This window comes from Silurus aristotelis (genome assembly GCF_946808225.1).
Source record: "Silurus aristotelis genome assembly, chromosome: 7".
Classification (NCBI taxonomy): domain Eukaryota; kingdom Metazoa; phylum Chordata; class Actinopteri; order Siluriformes; family Siluridae; genus Silurus; species Silurus aristotelis.
This window is the reverse complement of record NC_139580.1, coordinates 7,657,040-7,669,768: the sequence shown is the minus strand read 5'-3', so window position 1 is coordinate 7,669,768 and position 12,729 is coordinate 7,657,040. Positions and strand designations below refer to the sequence as shown.

General features: G+C 40.3%; 2 protein-coding genes across 4 annotated transcripts in view; one reads left to right on the top strand and one right to left on the bottom strand.

Moving 5' to 3' along the window:
• LOC310729111 (uncharacterized protein) overlaps positions 1 to 12,729 on the bottom strand; it is a 239,346-nt gene that overhangs the window by 89,751 nt on the left and 136,866 nt on the right. The window lies entirely within an intron of this gene.
• Positions 8,208 to 12,729, top strand: part of LOC310729008 (sodium bicarbonate cotransporter 3-like) — a 55,595-nt gene continuing 51,073 nt past the window's right edge. For 2 of the 3 annotated variants that reach the window (XM_083546947.1, XM_083546948.1), the window contains exon 1: positions 8,208 to 8,592. In XM_083546947.1, coding sequence (XP_083403073.1) covers positions 8,491 to 8,592 — 102 coding nt within the window. In that variant the 5' untranslated portion in view covers positions 8,208 to 8,490. The remainder of the gene's footprint in view (positions 8,593 to 12,729) is intronic. The other variant, XM_083546949.1, reaches the window with a different exon arrangement.

Here is a 12,729-nt window from a genome sequence, read left to right as displayed (position 1 = left end):
GATTGTTCAGCCAATGGTCTAATGGATCAAGTCTTACTGTGTAACTATTGGTCTAATAATGGGTCATGTCTGATTGCTCAGCCATTGGTTTAATTAATCAAATATGATTTGTCAGTTATTAGTCTAATGGATCAAGTCTGATCAATCAGCCACTGTTCTAATGGATCGAGTCTAATTGTGTAGCCATTGGTCTCATAATGGGTCATGTCTGATTGCTTAGCCATTGGATTAATTGGTCAAATATGATTGGTCAGTCGTTAGTCAATCTAATCAGTCAAGATTAGTCAAGTCCGATTGGTCAGCCAGTACAAACATCAGACCTAATAACAGTTGTGCTGACTGACAAATCAGTTTACCTGTGAAATCTTAAAGTGGCCTGATATAGAGCTCTGACCTCAACCCGATTGACCACCTTTGGTATGAATGTAAACACTGACTGCACCCCAGTCCTCCTCACGTCACCTACTGATCAGTACCTGACTTTACTAACACCCTTCTGTCTGAAAGAATCTCCACAAAACTCCACAATCACACAATCTAGTAAACATTTTCCCTACAAGACTGGAGGTTATTATAACAGCAAATGAGGACTAACTGTGGAATGGGATGTTCAAAAAGCACAAACGAATCTTATGGTCAGGTGCCCACAAACTTTTATACATATAGTGCATATTCTGTCTGAGGATGGACTTGTGTTTATGTATTAGATTAATCCTAATGAGTCACATGATGCAACCAAAGTCTGTATGAAACATTAAAGTAAACTAATGCCAAATTCGAGTGTGTGAGTTGTTCATCGTTTACAGCACATGAAGGACCAAAACACTAATCTGCAGCAAAACGAATTACAGGAAGGCTTTCTATTACTCTAAACCCTCAAAACAGCCATCATCTCATCATGATATGGACGTAAAGAATGTTTTACTCATAAAACATACATACTGTATGTATCGACTGCAATATTACAACTTCTTCACCAATAATCATGATCGAGCCAATAAACATGGCTTGATTTATATCAGTCCAATGGATTAGTTCCAGACAAACCTAATTGGCAAAACATTATTGTGGGACATAGAATTCCACATTCTAGGAAGAACCTGCAAATTACAGAATGCAAATCGAAAGATCCGAAATGCCACTTCACCAGATCACAGCCAGGTGGAGAAGAAGAAAAAGAAGAAGTGGAGATTATTGCCCCTGCTGTTTCTCAGCTCATCTGTGTGTCTTGTGTTGACAGAGGTCCTCTAATCCTTCAGCAGGAAATTAAATTAATAAACTGTCATGTGCAGAAGATCCTTAAACCCAGTCTTATTATTTGTGATAGAACAAAATATGAACATAATAATGCTGCCTTTATCAGTATCAGAATGAATGCCACAACCAAATGGCTGTTATAAGTAAAAAAATAAAATAAAATAAAACCCAGCATGCTTTAGGTGTAAATGTTTTTTTTTTTTCCCCCATAACCAATATATACAAAATCTATATTTTTTGCTTTTACACATGCAGAGCAGAAACAGCACCTATGTCAATTTAATTACATTTTATTGTTTGTAAGGTCTATTTTTTTTTTTTTTTAAGTCAGTCTGTAATATTTTAAAAGTACTGTATATAGCTGAAAAGGAATGTACTGGTATCTACTAGATATAATCCAGACAATCATCATGCAGCAGCTACTGAAACTGGGCTTCATAATCCACCAGTCTGGTCAATCAACATGCAGCATCATCTAAATGAGCCATCTTTGCTCCATAATCTCTTAATCCAGCCAATCAGCAAGGAAAATTCACCAAAGCAGACAACTAGGATGCATATTCCCATAATCCTGCCAGTCAGCGCACAACAAACAATAAATAAATTAAGTAGAATTTTAATTTCCCTTAATAATCCCTTAATCCAGAGTGTAATCTGAGTGTAATAATCCCTTGATCCAGAGTGTAATCTGAGCGTAATAATCCCTGATCCAGAGTGTAATCTGAGTGTAATAATCCCTTGATCCAGAGTGTAATCTGAGTGTAATAATCCCTTGATCCAGAGTGTAATCTGAGTGTAATAATCCCTTGACCCAGAGTGTAATCTGAGTGTAATAATCCCTTGATCCAGAGTGTAATCTGAGTGTAATAATCCCTTGATCCAGAGTGTAATCTGAGTGTAATAATCCCTTGATCCAGAGTGTAATCTGAGTGTAATAATCCCTTGACCCAGAGTGTAATCTGAGTGTAATAATCCCTTAATCCACCTAATCAACACATGTCATACACTAAATAAAACAACTGGGTTTCATAATCCCCTAATCCAGCTAATCAACATCCGGTATCAACTAAATCAGCAAATATGTCATAATCCCCTATTCCAGCTAATCAAACAGAAAAATTGATTTGGCACTGCACAATATGGGGGTATTTACAGGACCTTTGGACCTATGCAGAAATGGAAAGAGTAATAAAATATTCTACTCAAGTACAAGTACTGTTACTTCAATGAAATTAAAGTGAAGTTACTGATCCAAAAAAATCTATCAGCTTTCCCTGAACCTGCTGGTTCTGGTGCGTATGTTCCTCTTTCTCCTTCTTTATGGAAGGAGGTTAAAGAGTTTGTGACTGGGATGTGAAGAGTCCTTGATAAATGTTGTGAGCTCTGTGCAGACATCTGCTGTGGTGAAGGTGTTAAATGGCAGGTAGTTGGGAAGCAGTGATGCGTTGGCCGATTTTGACCACAGTTTGCAGGGCTTTACGTTCACACACAGTGGAGCCTCCGTACTTTACAGTGATGAAGTTTGTAAGGATGCTCTCGATGATGCAGCAGTAAAAACTCGTTAGAATCCCTTCGAGAATCATCTTTTTCCCAATGCACAGTCTGGTAAACATCTATTCTGTCTCAAGGGTTAGCTGGACATATTTAGCTGGCATGTTGTTTGACAATCAAGTAGTGACACCGAGGTGATACCCTCAACACACATGCTGTGATTAACAACAGATGGGTTGAAGCTGCCAATTACAACTGGTAATCAGCATTTAACAGATGCGTTTAAGCTGCTAATTACAATCTTCATTGCAAACTGAAGTTTTTATTTTTCCATTTTTTTCCATTTTTATTTCATTTACTGCAGTGATGGGCTGTCAGGGATAGCAAGGACTTCTCTGCTGGAAGATTTTAATCATGCCCAAGCAAATCGTAATTTTTGGAGAGGTTTTCCATACGATCTACGATGCCCGTGATGCCTTTTCTGATCAGGGAAGAATCACACAGCACGGCACACACAAGAATATATATATATATATATATATATATATATATATATATATATATATATATATATATATATATATATATATATATATATATATATATACACACACACACACACACACACACACACACACACAAGTACATATACACACTGGCAAAAAAAAGACTTTCCATATACCTTACATAATCACATTGTAAAGATCCTATAGACACCAAACAGACAACATAGGAATGTGTTTAGAGATCCAGTGTAAGGCACATCTTATACAACACTTACATTTTAATATATTTTTTATTTATCCATGAATATGCATTCAATTATTCTCAATAGTCTATTTTCTTCATTTCACAGTGTTTCTCTACACCTGAGTGTCTGTATACATTCAATAGTTTCTATCCAATCAGATTTCAGCCTTGCCTGAGTCAAGGGTTTCTGATCTAAAGCCTTCATGCTTTAGCTGCCTAAAGCTGTTGCTTTCACCAATCTGCTTGTGGCTGGTTAGAAGGCATCCGATCGGGTCACCATTTTTACATCCTTTGATTGGATAGTCAGAGAGCACACTTATCGCAGCCCACAAACCGCATCTGTAGCAAACTGCACAAGCTGAAATATATATTCATGTGGATTTTAGATATATATTTATTTATTTCACAATGACTGACAGAAGAGATGAAATGGATTTGGTTGCAGATACATTTCCAAGACGGACTTTTTAAGAAAAGCTGGATATTGTGAGGAAAGTTCGGCCAAAACAGTTCAAAACAGCTGTTACTTTTTTTTACTTTTGCGTTTTGTTTCCTGTCGAATTTGCACTAAAACAAACAATTTTCCCAGTTAAAGGAAAACCGTAATGTTTAGAAAACATTAAACCCGGGGTCAGTTAATGAGGTTAATATGGATGCTTCTGCTAGAGATGATATACAGTATGTGGAGGTGCAGCTGTGGCTACAGTGAAAGGAGACGTGTTGATATTTGTTCATTGGGTTTCTTGCTTCAGTAATACTATTCATTCATATGAGATTCCTGTCTGTGATGCAGTGCTCTGTTATACTGCGTTTCTCTATTATATTGAACCTTTCTATAGCCATGGTGTCCAGATGATGGTATCAAGAGGTGGATTGATTCAGGTGGGGCACCACTGAAGGTCCAGGTTTGAAATATGCAGCCTGGCACTGATTTTATTACAGTTGTAAAAAAGAGCATTTCAGTGCATGTTGTAGTGTGTATTGTCATGCATGTGAGAAATAAGTTTGAAAAATTTGAAAAATAAGTCATTACAGTGATGACAAGGTACAGATATTTACCATCATTATGGAAATGAAGTGATATGAAGAATGGTTTTGATGTACACTACACTACATTACATTACTGCACTCCAGTTACAGGCGTGTATAATGGGACGGACGAATGAAGCCCGAATACGTGATAACGAGCCGAATACGAGTGATAACTGAATGACATCTTCGTCTCATTCCTCCTGAGATCCTGCAGTGAGTCATCGCAGTGAGTCACTAAAGCAAAGCCTGTTCCTGTGCGTTCTTCCTCTCCTTCCTTCAGTCTCCACATCATTTCGACTGTCTCTGTACTTTGTCGCTGGTCGCTCAATGGGAGGTAACATCTGCTTTCTTTTCTATTGTCAGTCAGCTGGTGAAGCACACGTCCCATCCAACGTTGTACACGTCCCATCCAACGTTCCAGTGCTGGCATCACCAGCGGCCCAGTGAGAGCTGGTGTTCTTCTGAAGGAAGAAGGATGTGTCTGGTCCTGCTGCACGTAATGGCCAGACAATTTAGGAGAACAGTGATGATTATGCACAGCTGTATTAATAATGATCTCCAAAAGCTCATATTGCATTTGGTCAGCAAGAGAAGTGTGTGTGTGTGTGTGTGTGTGTGTGTGTGTGTGTGTGTGTGTGTGTGTGTGTGTGTGTGTGTGTAGTGGTGTAGATATGTACAAAGTAAATATGTAATATGAAAAGGTGATATTTAGATTGTGTAATATAATTTTACTGTGTTTGTGTGGTTGTGTAGCATTGATAGAAAGTAGCTACGAAATGCTGATATTCAGATTGTGTATCGACATAAAATTGTGTGTGTACGTAGAGATTAACATAAAAATAGTGTTTAGGCCAGCAGAGAAGGCTTTGCTGGCCCTGATGGCCCACCACTGACTTAAAATTGTATTAATTTATTCCCAACAGTTTATTCTCTTCATTTCGTAGCGTTTCTCTTGGCTGCACTGCTTCCAGTATGTGGATGTGGATGTTTTGTCAAATCAGATTTCAGTCTCTAAGTGCTGCCATGTCAATATAATCTGCCCAGGGCCTTCAATGTCAGTACTGATGGCCTTTTTACCCTAGTCTCTATAAGAAATAAATCTGTTTCTTTTACCAATCAGATTTTAAATTCGCCTCACAGGGCAGCCAGCTGGCCCAAAATAGCGTCAACATTTTTCTGTCCTCTGATTGGTTGGTTGTCTGGCAAAACACATCTGTAGCATGCTGCACACATTAATACATCTGAGTTAGACTTTTTTATGCCTAAGGAGGAAGAGAAATATATTTGGTCTCGGACATACTTACAAATACATTTTCAAGAAAAGCTAGACATTGTAAGAAGTGGTCGGCCAACCCCGAAGCTAGCTAGCTTGTCTCAGCCTGGGAAAGGGTTTGTTCTCCACTTCCAGACCAGTGAATACAGGCAGTACCACTGGATAACAGCCTCTAAAGAGCGCTGCACATTATGAGTCTGCATCTCTGGTGAGTAGGTTGTATTTTATTTTATTCAGTGGGGTAAGTCCCCACTGAAGGCCCAGGTACCAAATGCACAGCCCACCACTGATATATATGTTTATGTGTGTGTATGTGTGTGTGTGTGTGTATGTGTGTGTGTGTGTGTGTGTGTGTGTGTGTGTGTGTGTGTGTGTGTGTGTGTGTGGCAGTAATATGAAAGGCTAATATTTATTTTGTTTAACGACATGAGACTGAGACTGTGTGTGTGTGTGTGTGTGTGTGTGTGTGTGTGTGTGTGTGTGTGTGTGTGTGTGTGTTTTCATTCATCAACATTAAAAGGCTTTAAGCAGCAAGGACTGTGGCCTTGTTGCAGATTATGAAAGCGCAAAAGAATGGCAACACACACACACACACACACACACACACACACACACACACACACACACACACACACACCATGGCAAATATATTTTAATAGAATAACTGTACTCTGTATAAATGCATGCAGTGTCCACGATTCACCGCAAGGTACAAGATGTTGTGTGTTCTGAGATGCAGTTCTGCTCCGAGATCCCAGAGAAATCAGCTCAGATCTATTTTAAACATATCATGTGACATAGCAACCAGCCAAATTCGAAGGAAAACCAAGTAGAAGCATTTCAGTGAAAGAAATACACTAGTTCCAAACGTATTCACACCCCTTTCACTAATACTTTCTCAAAGCACAGTTTTAAAAGCAATTTTAGAAACATTGCAAATCTGCGCCACATGTTGCTGAAAAATCGATCAGTACGTTTTTTTCACGCATTGATTACTGTAATGTTTTGCTTGTTAGGGTTTTAAAATGTACTTACTAAAATTCAGCTGCTAGGATTCTGACAAGGACCGGGTCTGGTAAACATATTTGTCTGTTTCTTTTTTCCGGTGTCATTGCATTGATTCCGGATTAATTAAAAAATGTTAAAAATAGATTTTAAATTAATTGCTCTTTTTAGTTGTTTCTCCTACCTGTTCACGTTCTATTTGTGATCAGGCTTTTTCCTTCCATGCAACAAAAATTTGGAATTCTTTCCCCATTGCAACCAAGGTGCCCACCAGAGACCTGCTCCTGGGGGTACCCCCCGGGACCCTCGCCCAGCACCTCATCAGTCATTCCCAACCACAAAGATGCTCTTTGGTTGATAAGCTGAGACTGAGACATATATATTATTCCTACAACTGAGCAGCTATGGAATTAAAGGCCTTGTTTAGGGGCCCAGAAGTGTCAGCTTTATGTGGCTGAGATTTTGAACTCATGAACTTCAGATCCATAGTCCAATGCCTTAATCCAATGCCTTATCTACTAAGATACCACCTACTCCACTAAGCTCCCACCTCCTACTAAAGCTCTTTAATCCTGACTGATTCTTACTTGCCTGGCCTGGGCTATTCTTTTCCTGGATTTCTAATTTGACCAGAGAGCCAAATCTTGAAGGTTTCAGGTTTGTGCCAAACTTCATTCATTTCCAAAAAGACCAATGTCCCTGTACAATTGGAACACTCAACACCTGTTTGTCAGAGGCCCACAGATCCTTGCTCTTGATCCATGCCTTGCCACAGTTTGATCACAGAAGTTCACAATTGCTTGGACATCACGGCTTGGTTTTTGTCCTGACAATGCAGTTTCTACATGGACCAGGCACAACATTCTGACAGGTGAAGTGAATAACACTGATTATCTTTTCATCACGCACCCGTTAGTGGATGAGCAAGTGAACATTTTGTCGATGTCAATGTGTTAAAAGCGGAAAAAAATGGGCAACAGTAAAGATTTCCTTGATTTGCATATCACATTGTTCTGATCTGAAACGTGCAAAAAAATACTGTTATATAAATCTCAGCTTGTGCACTTGCATTCTTGCATGTGTACAGTGTATTACAAAATTATTGGCACCCACACAAGCTTATCCAAAAAGTGCCAACAATTTTTTTTATGTGTCAATGGGGAACGGAATGCTGGAACGGAACGACAGAATAATTGTGTGTAATCTTTATTTACACCATTCTCTTGGAATTGTGCCAATTATTGTGAAGTCAGCCTTATGAATGCATGTGCTGTAGTGTGTGGCACATGTGTTACCGGCCAGGACGAATAAAATGAAATGGACATGAGCACAATGATTGGCTGCTGAAAGGAGGCAGGAGAGAGACCAAGAAAGAGAGAGAGAGAGAGGGAGAGAGAGAGAGAGAGAGAGAGAGGGAGAGGGAGAGAGGGATGGAGAATATGTGAATGTATAAACACAGACATACAGAGATGTTCCACAGTCCCACAGAGACTCGCTGCTCTGTCTCACACGCTCACACTGTTTTCCGATCTGTTGCTCTCGTCACACCTCCATCTCCTTCTCTCTCTCTCTCTCTCTCTCTCTCTCTCTCTCTCTCTCTCTCTCTCTCTCTCTCTCTCTCTCTCACACACACACACACACACTGATCCTTTCTCGCTTGTTCTTTCATACACACACAAGACATGGAGGTCATGGGCACAGACGACATCACAGGTAGACGTGGGGCAGGAGGTGTTTTGGTGGACATGGATGGGACACATGAAGAAGGAGATCACATGCTCAGGGTAGGATCATTGTGTGTGTATGCGTGTGTATGTGATCTTCTGCATAACCCCTAGTTTAAACATGTGTGTGTGTGTGTGTGTGTGTGTGTGTGTGTGTGTGTGTGTGTGTTGTATCTAAAGGTATGTTCAGTGATTTTGAGGGATTTTTTTCACTCAGTTTATATACACGTGTGTGAGGATCATGCATGTGTCCTTGTAATATTATTTGTTTAAGAGATTGAGAGGGAAAGAGGGAGAGAGAAAGAGAGTGAGAGCATCCGAGCACAAGGTCTTTCTCCCACCTGAGCACAACGGTGGTAGAAAGCACAAGCATTAATATGTCTCCTACTGAAAGTGGGACAGCGAGTCACAGGAAGTGTGTGCGGCAATGCTACGCTTTTTTTTATAAGTCGCTGTGCTTTTTGAAACGTGTGTATGTGGGACAACTGCGTGGGAAAAAAACCCTGCTCTTTTCCCTCTCCAACTGTCAAAACAGAGGGATGAATCACAGAAGATTTGGCAACCCTTCCCTCGGTTAGCACACATTAGGAAAATGTTCTATTCCTGTTTTTGAAACGTGAGCTCTCACGTTGTTAAGTTCCTTCACGTCACCGTTCCTTAAGTGTCACGACTCTGACCTTGCTCTGACCTCATGCATGCATGCTTCAAAACGGCCGACGCTGTGGTTCTTCAGAAGGTTACACCTATTGAACCAATGGCTGTATATACATTTGATCACAATTGTGGATTGGCTTGTGACACGTGTAGTATCACAGTATGGCTTTTACATTTTGGAACGGGTGTATGATAATGAACTAATGAAACCTTGCAACTAATGAAATACTGTAAATCAGCTGTTCTATAAAATCAATCCAATCAAACCTTCTGACCAATCAAAAATTAGAAATCAGTAGAAATCTAGAATAATCTCGAAATAAACCGTTTTTCCAACAGCATGATTTTCCATCTTCGTCCACCTTAAAACTTCAGGAAAGGGATCCAAGATGGCCGCCTATGCATAGCACTAAAGCTGTAGAGGATTTATGTTTATATAGATATCGGTAAAATATAACACACACACAACCCTAGTGCAAACACTGCAAGACAAAAAACATTACAAGACAGTGTGGGACATACACACAAAACACAAAATAGCGCTGACCAGTTAACCTACTGTATAATGTGTTATACAGTACAATGTGCAAAAGAGAGAAATATAAACATGTTTGTCAAACACAATGTTGTGCAAATCCAGCAAGAGCAGCAATCAAGAGGTGCAAAACAGCATAACAGTAAATATGATAAGTAAACAGTATAATATGATTTTAATGTGATATGGGTGGTGCTGAGAAACATGGATGTGTATGTATTGAAATGAGGATTGAGTGTGTGTTTGAGTTCAGGTTGTCAAGTCAAGTCAAGTCAAGTTTATTTCTATAGCGCTTTTCACAACAGACATTGTCTCAAAGCAGAATTTTAAGAATTAAGGTGAACGATGTGTATTTATCCCTGATGAGCAGTGATGGTGACTGTGGCAAGGAAAAACTCCCTTAGATGTTATGAGGAAGAAACCTTCAGAGGAACCAGACTCAAAAGGGGAACCCATCCTCATTTGGGTGACATCAAGAGTTTGATCATAAATCTTTAAAGCAATACAGAACACTGGAGAATGAGTTGTCACTGTTGAATGAGTGTGTGTGTGAGTTTGGTACAGTTCAGTTCAGTTGTGTGTGTTGAGGAACCTGGTGGCTTGAGGGGAAAAAACTTTTACACAGTCTGGATGTGAGGCCCATATGCTTCAGTACCTCTATCCTGATGGTAGAAGGTTGAAGAGTGTGTGTGAGGGGTGTGTGTGGATGTCCACAATGCTGCCAAATTTGCGAATGCAAACATTTGCATTTCATGTCTGCAATAGAGAGGAGAGAGACTCAGCTGTTAAGGATGCTCTTGATGGTCCCTCTGTAGGATGAGGGGAAAAAGATTAGATTTCCTTAAACTTCTCAGAAAGTGGAGACGCTGCTGGGCTTTCTTAATGATGGAGCTAGTGTTAAGTGACCAGATAAAGTTCTCCACCAGATGAGCACCAAGGAATTTGGTGCTTTAGACGATCTCCACAGAGGATCCATCGAGGACCGCTCTGAGCTCTCCTAAAGTCAACAACCATCTCTTTGGTTTTGTCAACGTTCAGAGACACGTTGTTAGCTCTACACCAGGCTGTTAGTTGTTGCATCTTCTTTCTGTATGCTGACTCATTGTTCTTGCTGATGAGACCCACCACGATTGCTTTATTGTCGAACTTGACGATGTGGTTTGAGCTGTGCATTGCTACACAGTCATGAGTCAGCAGAGTGAACAGCAGTGGGCTAAGCACACAGCCCTGATGGACCTAGTGCTCAGTGTGAAGGTGATGTTCCCGATCCGGACTGACTGAGGTCTTCCAGTCAGGAAGTCCAGGATCCGGTTACAGAGGGAGGTGTTCAAGCTCAGCTTCTCAAACAGGTGCTGAGGGATGATTGTGTTGAATACTGAAATAAAGTCTATGAATAGCATTCGAGAGCAACTTACAATTATCTTATACACGGATCAGACAAGATTATGACCCCCTGCCTACCATTGTGTTGCTCTTCTTTTGCTGGCAAAACAGTAAAGACCCTTTGAACAGTAACAGCATTAACTTCTTCAGCAATTTGAGCTACAGGAGCTCGTCTGCTCTTCACATGCATCAGTGAGCTTTGGCTGGCCATGACCCTGTCGCTGGATCACCACTTTTCCTTCGTTAGACTACTTTTAAGAAATCCTGACTATTGCAGACAAGGAAAATCCCACAAGAGCTGTAGTTATGGAGATCAAGTCGTCTATACATCACATTTTGGTCCTTGTCTAACTCCTTATCCAAATCTTGACACTTGCCCATTTTTCCTGCTTCTAACACATCAACTTTGAGGACAAAATGTTCACTTGCTGCCTAATAAATCCCACCCACTAACAGGTACCATGATAAAGAGATATTCAGTGTTATTCAATCACCATTCATAATGTTATAATGTTATGATTGTTCGGTATACACACAACTAAGCAGTTGAGAGTTAAGAGCCCAGCAGTGGCATCTTGGTAGTGGTGGGATTTGAACTCACAACCTTCTACAAATCATGACCTTCTGCTCAGAAGTTTAACATTTTAACCACTGAGCTTTCCCTGTGGAGTTAGATAGGATGCAAAAAATCAATCAAGCGCTAGATTCAATGGGTGGCTGCGAACTGTTTAAAACTGTTTTCAGCCTTGTTGAATCCTGATTTCTTTATTGTATTAGACATGATTAAACATCAAAGGTTTTGGTGAAAGAACAAATGTTTGTGGATGATTGGGTATTTTTTAACATCCCATTCCACTGTTATAATACCTTCCACTCTTCTGGGAAGATGTTCCACTAGATTTTGGAGTGTGCTTGTTGGGATTTGTGTTAGTAAAGTCATATACTGATGTGGCTGAGGTGAGGAGGCCTGGGGTGCAGTCTATGTTCCAAATCATCCCAAAGGTGTTCAATAGGGTTGAGGGTCAGAGCTTTATAGTAGGAGATCTTCCACTCTAACCCATGTAAAGCATATCTTCATGGAGCTAGCTTTGTGCACAGGGACATTGTCATGCTGGAACAGGTTTGGCTTTCCTAATTTAGGTGAAGGGAAAGTTTTATGTTAAAGCATCCAAAGACGTCCTATTTAATTGTGTACCTCCAACTTTGAGGTAAAAATTTGAGGAAGAACCGTGTATTGAAGCAATCATTTTGCTATAAAATATTCACTATAAAAGCATCCATTCTGCCAAACATGGAGTTTAATGTTTGAAATGGGCTATCAAACTGTGTGTGTGTGTGTGTGTGTGTGTGTGTGTGTGTGTGTGTGTGTGTGTGTGTGTGTGTGTGTATGATAGTGAGAGTACTTTCTAAAAAACAAGTCAGCACCAGGTTCGTTGTACTGTTGCGTGTATGAGCCAGGGGTCGTGGACGGCTTATCCTGTCACGTGTCACACCTCCCAGGTGATATCTCTCAGCATGAGATGCAGGACTATTATAGCTCAGAAACACACTTACTGAACCACCCCAACACACACCCCCACACACACCCCCACACACACACACCCTCACACACACACCCTCACACA